Source organism: Embiotoca jacksoni, unplaced genomic scaffold, assembly GCF_022577435.1.
Source record: "Embiotoca jacksoni isolate LCO1_2020_lvr unplaced genomic scaffold, fEmbJac1.0.p SCAF_34, whole genome shotgun sequence".
Taxonomy (NCBI): domain Eukaryota; kingdom Metazoa; phylum Chordata; class Actinopteri; family Embiotocidae; genus Embiotoca; species Embiotoca jacksoni.
Genome location: NW_027185386.1, coordinates 182,501 through 200,000, shown reverse-complemented (window position 1 = coordinate 200,000; position 17,500 = coordinate 182,501). Strand labels below are relative to the sequence as shown.

At 41.4% G+C, this 17,500-nt stretch overlaps 1 protein-coding gene across 8 annotated transcripts in view; it reads right to left on the bottom strand.

The window, feature by feature from the left end:
- Window positions 1-16,421, bottom strand: part of mpp3a (MAGUK p55 scaffold protein 3a) — a 32,031-nt gene extending 15,610 nt beyond the window's left edge. For 6 of the 8 annotated variants that reach the window (XM_069165188.1, XM_069165192.1, XM_069165194.1 and 3 more), the window contains exons 1-7: window positions 16,178-16,421; window positions 5,564-5,626; window positions 5,328-5,446; window positions 4,179-4,256; window positions 3,775-3,855; window positions 3,254-3,391; window positions 3,034-3,115 (exon numbers count right to left, since the gene is read on the bottom strand). In XM_069165188.1, the coding sequence (XP_069021289.1) occupies window positions 3,034-3,115; window positions 3,254-3,391; window positions 3,775-3,855; window positions 4,179-4,256; window positions 5,328-5,446; window positions 5,564-5,600 (535 nt within the window). In that variant the 5' untranslated portion in view covers window positions 5,601-5,626; window positions 16,178-16,421. Of the gene's footprint in view, window positions 1-3,033; window positions 3,116-3,253; window positions 3,392-3,774; window positions 3,856-4,178; window positions 4,257-5,327; window positions 5,447-5,563; window positions 5,627-7,189; window positions 7,388-15,937; window positions 16,057-16,177 lie in introns of all 8 variants that reach the window. The other 2 variants (XM_069165190.1, XM_069165189.1) reach the window with 2 other exon arrangements.
- Between the last annotated feature and the right edge of the window lie 1,079 nt (window positions 16,422-17,500).

Sequence of the window (17,500 nt, the reverse complement as noted above, 5' to 3'; positions counted from 1 at the left end):
ACACAATATAATGCAGTTATACACGTTCAGTATAATGTATGCAATCAACAGACATACACAGAGGCCCGAGGCGAAGTCTGAAATCTCTCTACAGCTTCTGTCTCCACACTGATTGGAGCTTTTCCATCACTTGACGCAGCCAAAATACGGAGGACAACATTAATGAATAATGGATATGGACACTGATTGGTTTACTTTACTAGCATGCATATTTATAATACATATATGTTTATAATATAACACACACACACACACACACACACATATACACACACACACAGACCTGCACGTAGTTGATATTTCCATGGTCATGTCCATGAAAGGCTCTCTGCTGCATGTATATCATGTGTGATTGATTCTCACTCGTGGAGAGCTTTGGGTTTCAGCAACAACCGCACCATCCTTCTCATTTTTCTCCTGCTGCGGCATCTCCGTCTCCCCGTGGCTTTGATCTCGCTATCGTTGGCTGACCAGCTTTTGATTTGTTTTTACTATACATATTGCATTTTTCATGGAAATTTTTTTCCTCCTTGTGGCTCGTTGCGGGAGAGAAATGCAATCACATCACTGTGAAAATCAGGAGCCTCTTGAGGCGTCCCGCTGGCTCAGCCAGCCTCCAGGCTCTGCTACATTACTGCAAAGTCCTGGTTACATGCTGGCGACCATTTTACATGTTATTGTTGACTTTTCCCTTCCTTTTTTAAACTATTAATCAACAGTAAAATGTCCCTTAAAGTCATCTTTTACACTCCTAATTAGCACCATAGAGTTCTAATCATTTGTGCACATGGAACGGAGTGAAACTTCAGATGGGGTAAAGAGACTACAGATCCTGACGGTTTTTTTTTGCTTTCTGTCTTTACAAAGCATTATCTGTCATTATCTGTCATTATCTGTCCAATGGTGACAATTTGGAGTTTGAACTTGAATTCATTTTTTAAATTACAAGTGAATTATACCTGCTGTTGGTTTTTCAAGGCAGATTCCTACATTTATTGTTGACACATTTTTTTGTGTGCTGACAATTTGGTTAATTATGCTCAGAGAGCAAACAGAGAGGAATTGGCAGAAAATGCATTTGTAACAGTTACAAAATTTTGAAAAAAAAAAAAAATGAAGTAAATCGATTTTCTACATTTTCAGTGACTAATAAAAAAAAAGTGTTGGAGGTGTACGGCTACACAGCGAGAATTGATTCGAATGATCTTTAAAGAAACACTGAGCATTAACTGCTCAGTGTTTCACAATAAAATCCAACAGAAACGTTCAAAAATAAACTAAACAATCTGTGTCAGAATTATTTTCTACCCTGGTAATCATTTTGCAACCTCTTGCCAACACGCTGGGATTACTGCTATCAGTAGATATATATATACAGTTGAAACCAGAAGTTTACATACACTGTGCAAAAAGACACATAACACTTTTTTTCTCACTGTCTGAAGTTAAATCAGACTAAACCTCTCCTGTTTCAGGTCTGTTAGGATTACCAAAATTATTTAACTTTTGCTAAATGTCACAATAATGAGAAAGAGAATATTTTAGAGAATTTTTCATTACTTTCTTCAAGATCAAAAGTTTACATCCAGTTCCTTAGTATTTAGTAGCATTGCCTTTGAACTGCATGACTTGGGTCAAACGTTTTGGGTATCCTTCCACCAGCTTCTTACAGTACTCTGATGGAATTCTGGCCCATTCCTCCGGACAGAACTGGTGGAACTGAGTCAGGTTTGTTGGCCGCCTCGCTCGCACACGCCTTTTCAGATCTGCCCACAAATTTTCGATGGGATTCAGGTCAGGGCTTTGTGATGGCCACTCCAAGACATTGACTTTGTTGTCCTCAAGCCACTTTTTAACTATTTTGGCAGTATGCTTAGGGTCATTGTCCATTTGGAAGACCCATTTACGCCCAAGTTTTAGCTTCCTGGCTGATGTCCTGAGATGTTGCCTTAATATTTCCAGGTAATGTTCTTTCTTCATGATGCCGTCTAGTTTATGAAGAGCTCCAGTTCCTGCTGTAGCAAAACAGCCCCACAACATGATGCTGCCACCTCCATGCTTCACAGTTGGGATGGTGTTTTCAGGTCTACAAGCTTCCCTCTTTTTCCTCCAAATGTAACGGTGGTCATTATGGCCAAACAGCTCCACTTTAGTTTCATCAGACCACAGGACATGTCTCCAGAAGTTAAGGTCTTTGTCTTGGTGTCTTTTTGCAAACTGTAATCTGGCTTTTTTATGTTTCTTTAGGAGTAATGGCTTCCTTCTTGCTGAGTAGCCTTTCAGCCCATGTCGGTGCAGGACTCGTTTTACTGTGGATAATGACACTTTCTTACCAGCTTCAGCCATCATCTTCACAAGGTCTTTAGCTTTTGTTCTGGGGTTGATTTGCACATGTCGGACCAAAACACGTTCATCTCTGGGACACAGAGTCCGTCTCCTTCCTGAGCGGTGTGATGGCTGGACATTCCCATGTTTATACTTGCGTATAATTGTTTGCACAGATGAACGTGGCACCTTCAAGCATCTGGAAATTGCACGCAAGGATGAACCAGACTTGTGGAGCTCCACGATTCTCTCCCTGATTTCTTGGTTGATTTCTTTTGACTTTCCCATGATTTCAAACAAGGAAGCAGAGTGTTTGAGGTGTGGCCTTAAAATACATCCCCAGGTGTGCCTTCAATTAACTCACATGTTGTCAGTTAACCTATTAGGAGCTTCAAAAGCCATGACATCATCATCTGGGCTTGCCCACGTTGTTTAAAGACATAGTACTTTTGGTGTATGTAAACTTTTGACCTCAAAGAAAGTAATATAAAATTCTCTAAGAAATTCTCTTTCTCATTATTGTGACATTTAGCAAAAGTTAAATAATTTTGGTAATCCTAACGGACCTGAAACAGGAGAGGTTTAGTCTGATTTAACTTCAGACAGTGAGGAAAAAAGTGTTATGTGTCTTTTTGCACAGTGTATGTAAACTTCTGGTTTCAACTGTATATACCAAAGGAAGCTTTTAGAGAGAAAACAGTAATTTACCGCTTCGATCAGCAGCACCTCCTCTCATGATACGAGCCACGATCACTGCCCCGGTGGCTTCATCCCGCCTGATGGTGGCTCCCTGCGGTGCAGATGAAAGATAAATGATCATTAACAAAAAGGAGCAAAGCTAGTAATAGTAATAATATTAATGATAATAATCCCTTTCTGCAGGCTCTTATGTTTTCATTTCCACTGTCATCCTTCTGTCATAACTTACCAGAGGCTCCTTGTTCTTCACCAGCCTGACAATCTTCACAGACTCCTCCTCCAGCTCATCCTCAAAGTCATCCGGCAGCGGCGGCAGCACCGGGTCAAAGTTCTTCTGGGCCACGGTGTCGTGCACCGAGAGGACGGCCTGATGGGAAGGAAAAACATGGAAAAAGTGTGTGTGTGAGTGTGTAAGTGAGAGTGAGAGAGTGTGTGTGTGTGTGTGTGTGTGTGTGTGTGTGTGTGTGTGTGTGTGTGTGTGTGTGTGTGTGTGCGTGCGTGTGCGCGTGTGCGCGTGTGCGTGTGACATGCTGAGATTACAGTGCTGACGTTCGGCACCCGGAGCAGTTTGAAATCTGCCAGGATGTGTCCATTCCTCCAGAGAGGAATTTACAGAGTGACGTCAGTGCAAATAAAATCTCAGACCAAGGAAAATGGCAGCATGGATGCACAACTGTATTTAAGGAAAATGAGAACTCTTGTGTTCATTGCAAGCCAAAAAAAACCTCAAGCAGCTGAAAGTGTATTTACCTTAAGATGCGGCGACATCAGCAGGTGCAGCAGCTCCTTCTCCTCTGTGCTCATTGGTCCACTCTGCAGCTCCTCTGTCACCTGAAAATCACAGCAAATATGAACCCCGAGCCTTCACCTGCTATTCATGTCTTTCTGTCCACTGACGTTTACTGTAGAACAGACAGGTACACAAACAAAGGAAGATAAGTAGCGGGCAGCTAAGGTCAGCAGTTTCCCCCCACCTGCAAGCAGGAGAGCAGCAGGATATGGAGTTTCATTAGATGAGCATCGGGATGATTCAGCACTTTGAGAACATTAAAATTCACTTTCGATACCTGCGTTGCTTCTCTGTCGGAGCTAACTCATGGTGACCGACTTTCCAAGTGGAAAAGTAATTTAAGGTGTTTGTGTGATGAACTTACATCCTCTGCCAGAGAAGAGGCACTGTGGAGGACTGGTGTTGGGCTCTGCCTCTCATACTGTCTCAGCTTCTCATGAATCTGTGACAAAAACAATGAGTTGATCAGCAGGAGGGATTTCAATTAGTCAGTGTGAGTTAAAAAAAAAAAAAAAGAAAGAAAGAAGGCCTAACAATCTGAAATGACATGAAACATCCAAACATTCACATGATTTTGGGAACAAAATTTAATTTAAACCTTTCCAATATAGACAATATTGTTGTGATATTTTAGGTTTTGTCATAGAGGCAGAAAACTGGTTCATGCCTTTATTAATGCTGGAAAATCTTTGAACTTTGTCAGTGGAATAATATAAAATATTTAAAGGTGCTCACTGTGTGTCTGAATGCTGATCTCCATAAAAACACACATCGTGATAGACGAGTGATAAACAAACGAGTAACGGGACATTGTTGTATTTTTTTATATGAGTAAGTGGTGCTGTACAAGAGAAAATCTATCAACAACTAGAGGGGCACTCGGAGAGCGCAGACCTCCACCAACGCTGATAGTCTGCTCCTCTATGCGAATCTAAGAGCACTAAACATGTCTGGATTTATTTCCAGAACTGTTAGAATGAAGTCAAAATAGGTTTCTGCCTCGCTGAAACTTCACATCTCAGTTGTTATATTGGTTCTGATTCTCCTCTATGAAACCTGTCTCTCTGTCTCAGACTGCTTCTTGTAACAAATTTGAGTAAGTACGTGATTTCTGCAGCATTACTGCTAACCCTGAATGTGGATTGTGATATGAAGCCAAGCGTATTTCAAGAATTGCTCAAATTTTGTTGCTTTGGAATTTTGCTATTTGATTTATAGGTGTATGGTATTTAGTAGACTAAATGTTCTATCTCCCAATGACAGTGAAAAATAATTCACCCCAAACTTAAATGAGCTTTTCCTTTCCAAGTTTCATGAAAATCAGGCTGGTAGATTTTCTGCAATCCTGCTGAAAATCTGACAAACAAACAGCACCAATAACACAACCAACGTGATGGACATGACTGCTCCTTGAGTTTGAGAATTAATGTCCAACATTTTCAAGAACATTGCCTTCACTATTTTGTGAGCTTTGGAAGGCGCTCACTCACAAGAACGGATTCTTATTCCCTACCTTCATGAGATATCCCAAACTCCTCTCACTGAAGACGTCTTTGAGGAACACCATGTCCTCCTTGTGATTGGCGTCGGGCCTCAGCTGAGAGGTCAGCAGGGCCAGAGTTTCGTGGAGCCCTACAGAGGAGACCGGAACGAGGAAAACCCATTTACATTACCGGGAACAGACGGAGCTCAGCTGGCTTCCAGCAGGATGGACGCTACGTGTTGAGCATTTGTACGAGCTCATCTTACCCGCTCCTGCTGTGAGAACCGGCATGGCTTCTTTCATGGGTCAGTGAGGTGAGGAGGGGAAACCTGGGAGGGAGAATGAGGAGACAAATTATGATTAGCATTTCCTCAAACCCTCTTAACAGACGCTGCTTCTTCTTCCAACAAACTGCGTGGAAAAAAAAGAAAGGTAATGGTGTGTTTTGTGTGTGTGAGCGTGTCGACTCGATCCAAAGGCACCTAGAGACCCATGCTTGGTAATTATCGCCGTACATCATCCGTGTCGGCTCCACGCAATAAATCCAGGCTGCACTTTCCATGTTGCAGTTCAGTTACCTCATCTGTGAGTGTGGAGGTGTAGCAGCACTACGAAGATAAACAGTCACTGCTGGTACTATTAATCACAGCAGGCGCTCTGAGATCTGTGTGTGTGAGTGTGTGTGTGTGTGTGTGTGTGTGTGTGTGTGTGTGAGCAGCAGAGTGGATATGCTGGAACAACCCTGTATGAAGTAAACACTCATACATCGAACCGATAGAGAAGCTGCTGACGGCAGAAAAAGAGGCGCCTCGCACACGTTAACCGTGCAGTTTAGTGTTCTGTTGGAAATTTGTCCTCATCATTGCATCCATTTAAGTTACATGTGAAACACTCCCTCCACCCCCAACCCCCCTGCAGGAGGGGAATAACAACTCCAGAGGCACAGAGCAAAAAAGATCCTGCTTTTAGTCGAACTTTGGACATTTTGGTGGCTCATTTTCAATTTAAAAAAGAAATAAGTAGCCAGTCATCTTCCCAGTTTATCTTAAGCATATTATATAATGTATTTTATGTATTTTGGACATAATAGGATGAGGCAGATCAGTGATATCAATGCCCAATTGTTGAAATATTCTAATCAGATCTCAGGCCTCGATGAAATGTTTAAAGAGTGTTAATAGATCACAGATCAGAAACAGCACTGTACAGTATCAATATCTGTATTTTCATTTTTACTGATGGATCTTTGAGTGACTCAAAGTTCAGCGCAGACAGCTGCATTACTGCATGCCCCAACCATCAATAAACCTCCACTTAATATTTGCCACATTTCCTTACTGGAAACTCTGAGTCAATAACAAAAATCACAGACTCCCTCATGCCCCCCTGCAATCTGATGACAAGTCAGCAGAAAAGTGCAGCGAAGACAAAACAGGACAACAAACAGTGTTTTCACACATTTTCAATAATGTTGGACATTTAAGGACCTTGAAGGGAAAAATGAGGAAGCAGGGTAAATGTGACACTTTAATAATACCTACATACATTTAATCATAAAATGGCTGCCTATTTAGTCTAGCGAAATACTGACAGACATTTTAGAAAAGAGGTAGAGCCTAACCTGTCTGGCATTGGTGTGGTTGCTTTTGTGTCAAAAAAAAATTCATATTAGGGATGATTTTTACACTCGTTATCAGGTTTCTTTCTTCTTTGGAAGCATTTGAGCAGCATTTTTTATGCAGCGCCGAATCTGTTTTTATAAAAAGCTAAACATGCAAAAGTCTTTAAAAAGTGACCTTCAAGATTACGTTTCTACTGTCGAAAGGACACAAAAGAAGTGATGCTGAGCTAGCTGGTTTTCAATGGTACAGCCTATAAACTAACATGCAGACCGTAGAAACAGGGATACAGCAGCGTGGTCCAACGGTGGGTCACAGGCGGGAAGGCAGCAAGATCAACAAACACGGGCCGATGGAGGCGGAGGTGAAACAACGCTCAGCAACACAGCTGGGAAACACATCCAGTCCACTTCGGGTCTGACGACTCAATGTGAAGCAGCTGTGCAGGTGATTGTGTAACAGCAGTTGCACCTGGAGGACAGGTGAGGAATAGGAAGTCTGAGATAAGAAATACAGATGAGACTAAACAGGGGAAGAGGAGGACGGAGGAGATGAACAGAGCGCTATTGTCCCTCACAGTCCGTCAAGATGATTGACAGCTGAGTGGGAGGAGGGGACGAGTTCATACATGGGAACTTTATGATGAAAAACAAACAAATCCTCTACAGCCTGTTAACTCTGATACAAGTTCAAGTTGAATGTTTGCAACATGTTGCCATTTTAAGTGTTGTTGGGCAGCCAATAATTTCTTATTACTGATCATTTAAATGATCAAAATTCATGTAATTTCTCTAAATGGGTGAAAACAGCAATAAAACCTTAACTCGTAATCATCAGTGAGAATGTTGATTTTAACATTTAGTTTAAATCACTGGCGCAGTCTTGTTGTCGACCTACATTAAAATATAAGACGGGGTGTGTTCAAGATACCAATGATGTAACGGTTAATAGAATAAATGAAAGTCATATTGTGACGATGGCAGTATTGCGTCTTGTATGACGTTTGTTACTTGACTTACAGCAGCTCTGCTGTGGAAGAGTTAGTTCAAAAAAAGAGGAGCTTCAGATGTGGAAGAGGTTTGATTGCAAATGATCAGATGGAAAAAGAGCCACAATAAAATGTTAGTTTTCACTGAATATTTGAAGGAAAACTGTTGACATAAAAAACATAATACATCTTGTTACAGTCGTGTGTTCTTGACATTAACAATTAGATATTTTCAGTATTTTGTCATATCATCAATTATATCTTTGCAGAAATACCCTGAAATATCTTGATATTATTTTAGGGGCATATCTCCTGCCCCTACTCCCTTTGGCTACATGAATTCGATGTGACATAAACCAGGATTCATGCAAGTGTGCTAAAAGTGCTGAGATGTATTCTTAGGGTCTGCAACCTAAAAACATCAACATAAATATGTAGCGCAGCAAGTGAAGAGTTCCTGAAGGAGGACGGAGCAACATGAACAAACAGCTGCTGACCCAGACGCTCCTCCAGGCTGCTGCTGCAGCAAAGCAACACACTCCTCAGCTCATGTCACTTCTGTTTGGTACAAATTTTATTTATATATATACACTGCTCCAAAAAATAAAGGGAACACTTAAACAACTCAATGTAACTCCAATCAATCCCACTTCTGTGAAATCAACGTGTCCAGTTTGGATCAACACTGATTGAGGATCAGTTTCACCTGCTGTTGTACAAATGAAACAAACAGGTGGAAATGAGGCAATTATCAAGACAACCCTATAAAGGAACGGTTCTGCAGGTGGTGACCACAGACCGTTTCTCTGTCCTCGTCCTTTCTGGATGATTGTTGGTCCCTTTTGCATTTTGCCAGTGTCCTCACCACTAGAGGGAGCATGAGGTGTCTCCAACCCACAGAAGTTGTTCAGGTAGTGCAGCTCATCCAGGATGGCACATCAATGTACACTGTGGCAAGAAGGTTTGCTGTGTCTGTCAGCACAGTGTCAAGAGGACGGAGGACATACCGGGAGACGGGCTGGTCCACCAGGAGACGTGGAGGGGGCCGTAGGAGGACAACAACCCGGCAGCGGGACCGCTATCTGCTCCTTTGTGCAAGGAGGAGCAGGAGGAGCGCTGCCAGAGCCCTACAAAATGACCTCCAGCAGGCCACTAATGTGCATGTTTCTGCTCAAACTGTCAGAAACAGACTCCATGAGGGCGGTACGAGGACCCGACGTCCACAAGTGGGGTCTGTGCTCACAGCCCAACACCGTGCGGGGCGACCGGACTTTACCGGAGAACACCGAGATCGGCAGCTTCTCCGTCGGCGTCCTGCGGTCTTCACGGATGAGAGCAGGTTCACACTGAGCACATGTGACAGACGTGACGGAGTCTGGAGACGCCGTGGAGAACGTTCTGCTGCCTGCAACATCCTCCAGCGGGACCGGGTCGGCGGCACATCTGGGACATCATGTCTCGTTCCGTCCGCCGACGCCACGTCCACCGCAGACTGTCCGGGAGTGGACCGATGCTTTGACCCGGGTCTGGGAGGAGATCCCTCAGGAGAACATCCGTGGTCTCATCAGGAGCATGCCCAGGCATTGTAGGGAGTGATACAGGCACGTGGAGGACACACACACTACTGAGACTCATTTGGACTTGTCTTCAGGAATCTCCACAGAAGTTGGATCAGCCTGTGATCTGATTTTTCCACTTTTATTTGGAGTATGATTCTGAATCCAGACCTCCATGGATAATGATTCTGATTTCCATTGATCATTCTGATGTTATTTTGTTCTCAACACATTCCACTATGTAATGAATCAAGATTTGAACTGGAACATTTCATTCATTGAGATCTAGGATGTGTTGTTTAAGTGTTCCTTTATTTTTTTGGAGCAGTGTATATGTGTATATATGGTTTATATATATATGTATGTGTGTGTGTATATATATACACATATATATATATATGTGTGTATATACATATATGTGTATATATAAAATTAATATTTTCTTTACCACTGCATGTAGAAATGACAGATGTTGTGTTAAGTTTTAAATGTATCTCCAGAACAAGTTTTATTGGTATTACTTACTGTTCGGTAAGAGTAAGATTCACTAACACAACAAACCACATGCAGTAGCTTCAAACTGCAGAACTGAGCTCTTGTGTCTGCAGCTGGTTCATCTTCCTTTACTGTAAGCTTGTGGTTTTCTCCTGAAGCACTTCTCAAATGTATCCTCGTGCTTTGATGGTTTACAATCGGTATGTGATTAACCTCAACAGACATGAAGACAGAGGCAGCAATGAGCTCATGAATAATGAACAGAGAGGATATTACAGACGGAGGCATCACTCATCTCGTCTCTTTTTTTCTTTTTCTTTTTTCGTTCTGTCAGGAGAATCCGTGGGATCAATGCACGAGAGACAACCTCTTTATTCTCATATTGGGATTTTCTTCATATGTACTCTCACTATATGCAACTCAGAGGAGGAAATATTATCAATACAACAATAAATTATAAAGCAAGGGTTTCATTTTTTTTCTCTAGCTTCTTGCTGATACATTTTTATGTCAAAGAAACCCTTCAAAAGTTTGCTCCTTATCTTTTGACTGATATAACTAGTAGACAAGGAGAATTAATGGGCAAATAAAAGTTTAATGTCTTCCTCTGTAATATCCGAAAAGTTAATGTGAAAGGAATGAGCTTCAATGTGGAGGCCAGTTTAGAAATAGAAGGTTATTAAAAGTTTTGTAACATGACTTCCTTTTCATCCCTGTTCATTGAAAGTACATCCAAGACGAGATTGTAAACGAGAACTGCTCACAGTTATGTCAGCGTATTTTCAGTGGTGCTAATTTGCATAAATGTAATCTAAAATTGACAACAACAAAAATCCATGGCAAATTTTGTTCACCAATTCCAATAATTTTATAGAAACATGTTATATTAGATATTCAGAATTAAAATGTGACTTAACACATTTTTTTGGGGCCTCCAAAACTTGTGGCTGCTTATTTACACATCAGGCAGTTAAGAATCAAACCTATCAATGATTTAGATTCGTCTTTCTGATAATTGCAATTTCAACATTTATTGTCTTTTAGCTTGGTTTTTGGTCTCTACCTCTAGAAATGTCCGTCTCTTTGGCTGCTAAATGTTCCACGATGCTAACTAGCATGTCGCCAATGTCTGTCATCTGTTTGGCGCTGGCACAGTTCGCGTTGCACAATGTTAAAAGGATGTTGTCTTTACATTACTAATCAATGCAGACATGAGGAACCAGGGAGTGAACTTTATCATTAGTGGGTAAACCAGTCTGCCATCTGAGCCACAGTCCCATGACCTGTTTCAGCAGCTTGTAACATGTTACATGATTGTTTCCCTTTGAGAGTTTCCTTTTCATGCATGATGAGAAGAATCTCTTCAGCGCCATTATCACTCTTCTTCACATTATCATCTCCTTTGTTATTTCCACCACTGACAGTGTCAAAATCAGCTTCAAGAAAACAAAAGCAATTCTGCACGACAAAATAGAGTAAATAGAGTAATTCAAGTGACAATTAATTAGCTGAAAACTGCAGCCAAATGATACGTTTCTGAATAATTAAGCTGGAGACGGATGTGTTGGTACATCTGCCTCTGCAGTCCTGGGACGATGACATCATCATCGATGTGATGAGGTCAACAGCGAGAAGCACGAAATGGCAGCCGTGGGGAATTTGAGAAGTGGATGGATTAAGGTCGAGGTAAGCGTGTCTGTTTTCATTTGGTAGAATTAACAAATAATACGACTTTGGATATTTAAAGATAACAAATACTTCATTATGACTAAACTGTGCTGAGTCTTGCAATTCAGGTTAAATTAGTAAACTGGATGAGATAGTGACCATCTGTACTTTCAGCCCTTATGAGACATCACTGTAGCATGTTAAGACTGTTTACAACCATCAGGGCATCAAATTCACGTGAAAGTGAAAAGTTAAAATAACGTGGCATCAACAGCAGTTTTTAAAAAGACAGGATCAGAGTCGGTGCAGTAGTCAGTTATACTGTCTGTTTGATTCCACACATTCAACTTCCCTTCTGGAAACCTTGGGCCAACATTACCCACAATGCAACTCAAACACCAACATTTCAGTGAGAGGTTTGAGTTCAGTTACGCAACAGTTAACCCTAACCCTAACCCCAAGACCTGTAAAGAAACCTTCATGTGTAAAATCCAGTTTAAATTCAATGTGAACGTTCAAATGTGGATTCAAGAGCTAATACATAGACTACAGAGATTTTCTTATGCTGTTAAAAGATTCAAAATGTTAATTGCAGGGGAGGTGACATGCAATGAAAGCTCCCCCAGCCGGGATTCATGCAGAAAGTATTGTGAGTATGCCGTATGGGCCTTAAGAAATAGGCTGCCGGATACCTAATTTGAAGTGTAAAATTATTATTTTTTTGTAAATACTACTGTGTTGACAACCCTTTGGTTATCTGGTATGGTTGCTCACATGCCCAAAAGATTCTTAGGATACTCTGGAAAACAATGATGATTGAAAAATTCCATCTGATGGGGTGAGTATTAAAGCTCCTTCAGTTTTATTTCTGCTTACAGTGAATAAAAGGGTTAAAAATCCTATTGAGAATCTGTTTTCTCTCTGGATGCTTGACTTGCAGACTTTCCTATAGTCCCTAATATAAAAACATCAGAAACACAGCTCTAATAAATAACAATAAACTGGTACCACAGTCAGCAGGCCTGTATGCAGTTACCAAGTCAAATAAACAATCCATACTTGCATCAGCCTCTCATCCACCGAGCCTTTAAAAAGCACCACATTCCTGCTCTCTCACATCCACACGACTACAAATCACCAAACGTCACTGATCCACAAATAGACTCAGACATCACGCTTATTTTTTGCATTTTGTCCCGGCAAAAATGACGTTTTCACTTCAAATCTAGTTAAGAGCTTAGCTGCAGATCACACAAACATGATGGAGCCACGAGTGAAGCCACGAAAGAGCTCAGAAGTCAGCTGATCAGATAACAGCCTTCGTCATGCGACGTTACTCTGGAGTGCAGACCGATCAGCCTCTGCAAGCGCTTTCACTGCAATAATAATATGATCCTGTCTTAAATAAGACCCCACATACCAAAATAACACTGAATTTAAATGCCATCGTTGTTGTGCTCGTTCATAAATAGAAAAGCCTGAATTCAAATGAACGCACAACCAACATACTCAGACATCCCGTCTCATCACTTTTCTCCCACTCCTCTGTCTCTGATCAAATTCTTTCTTTTTTCTTTGTTACAACCACTCCAGCTCTTCCTTTTATTCCTCTACACTTTCGGTCACGAGCCCCGGAGGCGGTGACGTCAGCAGGTTCGGCAGGACGGCAGTTCGGACCCTCGATCAGAAGAGTTTCAACGGGTCCCTCCGAGTCTTCGAGTCATCCAGAAGACCTGATTCCTAACAGAGCCGTGTTTTACAAGGATGAGAGTTTTCCTAATTCTTCAAAGAATGATGTTGGTTTCAGAGCTGCAACTTTCTTTTCGTGATCAATTAATCTGTTGATTATGTTTGAGTGTAATCAAATAATCTTTTAGTCCAAAAAACAGATTGAATTCACGCAGAGAAAAGTATCAAACTAAAACAATTGTTTATCCAAATAGTGTTCAAGACATTATGTGTTTAAAAAATATATAAATAATTATGAACAATGAATTTTCTGTCTTTGGATATTTTATGGAATAACTACTAATAACTAATGAGCACCATCATGAGATCAACACTTCTGTTTGTCCATCATTTTGGTTGAATGACGTTTCCATCATTATCATTGCGAGCTTGTTAGCATGCTGAGATTAACGTTTAGAATCATGAAATAAAAGTGCCTCATCAGCACAAAAAATAAAATTAGTAGTTTATTGTACATTATATTATAATAAAATAACCTGTATTTACATTTTCTAAATGTTATGCAACTAATGAATTCTTTACCTAAAACTTCTTACTGAGATGACATGTTTTAGATTTCAATGTAATGTTTCTCTACAAAAACCTTTGGTCTGAAGTTAAAAGGTAAAACTTCCACAAACTCCTGAATGACTAAAAGTCACAGTTGTGTGTAGGTGACCATCACCTTGACATGACCTTCACCCCTTCCTGCAGTGTGTTTACATGTGAAACAAGCTACTTAAACCATAACTAGCATAACAACTAATGAACTAACTAACAAACCCATATATATTTATATATATATATATATATATATATATATATATATATATATATATATATATATATGTAAATTCAGGTCTCAAAATCATCAAAATTACCATTATCAATTTAGAATCTACAATTGTGACATGTTTAACGTACAATTTTTTTCATGTAGGCAAACAAATGAGGTAATTTATGCTTCGACATTTATTAGTACAATATTGTTCTTCAACTGGTTCTGTGATGTTTACTACAGAACATTAAATAGAGATTTATGAAATCAGTCATAAACAGCTGCTGCAAAAAATGAGTTAATCACTGATTTAAAAACACTCATATGAGTAATTTAAGGCTGAGTTGTTGTTTTTAGGTACCGATTATCCATCGATTTTGTCATTTACTGTAGTTCTGAGGGCTTTATGGAGAAAAAGAGGCACAGCGTGCACACATTTCTGTTGTTTTTGTCTCATTGAGATGCATATTTTTGTCCCCATGGTTCTTACTGTTGATTCCTGTTCCACCGTATGTCTCCAAACTGCAGAGGTTCATGTCCTGTTTATGTGCTGCCAGAATCTACAGATGTGCCATGTGGAGTGTTATTGTGCCTCCTGGGATCATCAGAAAATCCTTCTCGAAACAGAGCAGCTCTTAATCAAAATGTTTTGTCTACTATGCTGTAAAAAAAAAAAAAAGAGGAAACGCTCTGGCATTGAGGTATTAAAATTAAAACAACAAATGCTCGGTCGCTGCTTTTCAGAGGGTTGACTGTTTTCAGTTGTGCAGATGACGAGGCTCGGCTCCGTCTGTCCATCAGGACCGCTCACTCTCTCTGAGCTCTGTTCTCCGACAACATGGAGGGACGTGTTCTCCTGATATGATGACGGATACCGCCATCAAACTGGATGTTGAGGAACGCCAGCTGACGACAGCAGCAGAAGCTTTGGATTTGGACGGCAGCTTTTACACTATTTTCCACATGTGTTCTGCATGTACACACACACACACACACACACACACACACACACACACACACACACACACACACACACACAGACTTACACACACACACACACACACGCGCACACGCACACACGCGCACACGCACACACACACACACACACACACACACACACACACACACACACACACACGCGCACACACACACACACACACACACACACACACACACACACAGACTTACACACACACGCACACACATGCACACGCACACGCACGCACACACACACACACACACACACACACACACACACACACACACACACACTGGTGGGTGTATATCTATGTTACACGTAGCTGAGAGTCACAACATCTTGGTCAAACATGAGAGAATCTTTTGGCCGCGCTCACACAGCTAAAACTACAAATCTACAAATCTACAAATCTACAAATCTACAAATCTACTGCCCTGACAGTAACGGGAGGAAATGTCAGGGCATCTGTCTGGCCAGCATCCAACATGCCTCACACACACACGCACGCACACACACACACACACACACACACACACACACACACACACACACACACACACATTCAGACCCTCAGTCCAGTGCAACCACAAAAAAAATCATCATGTAATCGCATCTCTCCGGCAGCGGAGGGCGTGGCCAGACAAACTTATATCATCTCCAACATGGAGGGGAAACTACTGATGTTTACAGCTGACACACTCCTGCACACTCCTGCACACTCTCTAACCCACAGGCTACACCCCCTCCCCCATCCTGCACTCACCCCCCTTCAATTTCACACAGCAAAGCGAAGGCACATCGCTTCCTGTTTCCATTTCTCTGTTCTTACTTCTTGTATCTGTGGAGCATAATGCCGCCCCTCCACCCTCCACCCTCCCTCTCCATCTCTCTGCATCACTCTGCAGTGCTCCAGCTCTGCTCTCTCTCCACGTACAACGTGGCCGTCAGCTGGCAGACGGAGGGAAGAAAAAGGAAAAACACACAACGGATCAGCAGAAGATTCACGCTGCAAAACAGAAAGGCGTTAAAAAAAAAAAACACCCGATGGAGACGAGCAGCTTCTTCTTACCTTCTGTTGTCTCCGGATCTCTCTCTCTCTCTCTCTCTCTCTCTCTCTCTCTCTCTCTCTCTCTCTCTGTCTCTCTGTCTCTCTCTCTCTCTGTCTCTCTCTCTCTCTCTCTCTCTCTCTCTGTCTCTCTCTCTCTCTCTCTCTCTCTCGCCCTCCTGACTGCAGCCACACTGTTTCTCTCGCTCTGATTCTTCCTCCTTCCTCTTCCTCTTCCTCTTCCTCCTTCTCCTCCTCCTCCTCCTCCTCCTCCTCCTCCTCCTCCTCCTGTGGCTGCTGCTCTCACAAACCTGCTGCCACTGACTGTCTGCCTCTTCCCTCTCTCTCGCCCATCTCTCTCCCCTTTCCCCCCCTCCCCCCCTGCCTCTCGCAGCCCCTCCCCCTCCCCACATCTCTGATGCTCTCTGCTCACAGCATCACTGAGGACTAACAGAGGGTCTGAGATTTTATATTGTTCTTCCTATATAGTTATACAGCTGCAGTTTTGAGCCTCTTGAGTCACATCTAGTGTTTTTCTGAAAAATAAACAGCTGATAATATTTCATAGGGCTGGAGGGTCATCTAACAACACTCACCATAGTTTGAAAAGCATCGCAAAATACACAAAGACTACGCAAAATAAGATGGTTGCAAACAAAGACAGTAGCTTGAATTGACATAATTTCTCTTCTTGCCAGAAGATAACAAATATAAGCACGTATAACGCTAAATATACAGAAGAGAATAACATTAAAGCTGCACTTATTAATAATAATAAGGTTGATATCTGGTGAAATTACTTTGTTTAATATGTAGGAGGTAGCTTGTACAGAAATATGACCCAATTCTAGAGTTTCCTTTTTGGGAGCTTTTAGCTAATTGTTTTGGTTTTAGGTTAGGTTAGGTTAGGTAGTTACTTTAGTATTATATTTTCAGTCCACATCTCGATTTGGTTCAGACTCATGCATCAACCTTGTTTCCAATTTTGGTACAAAATAAAAACAGCATAATTCGCATTTAGCTGCTAAAGAAGCCGATATCACTGCTAAGTATCTGGTGGAGGAGACCAAATATGGAGCTAAAGGAGAAGAGACAATTATCTGGTAGCCAGAAACACAACTCCAAATGCACACTAATGTTTTTCTGTTTCTCCTCAGTGTGTCATTAACTGTTTGCTCACCTGTTTGCATTTGTTTAAAGCTCGTTCTGCTGCCCCCAAGTGGCCAAAAAAAAATCTATTAATACCGCTTTAAAACAGATTGATAAATATAATAACACTTTAAAACTCTTGCAAAAATGCAGAATTGGACAAGCAAATACAGAATATTGCTTCCAGTTATCATCTTT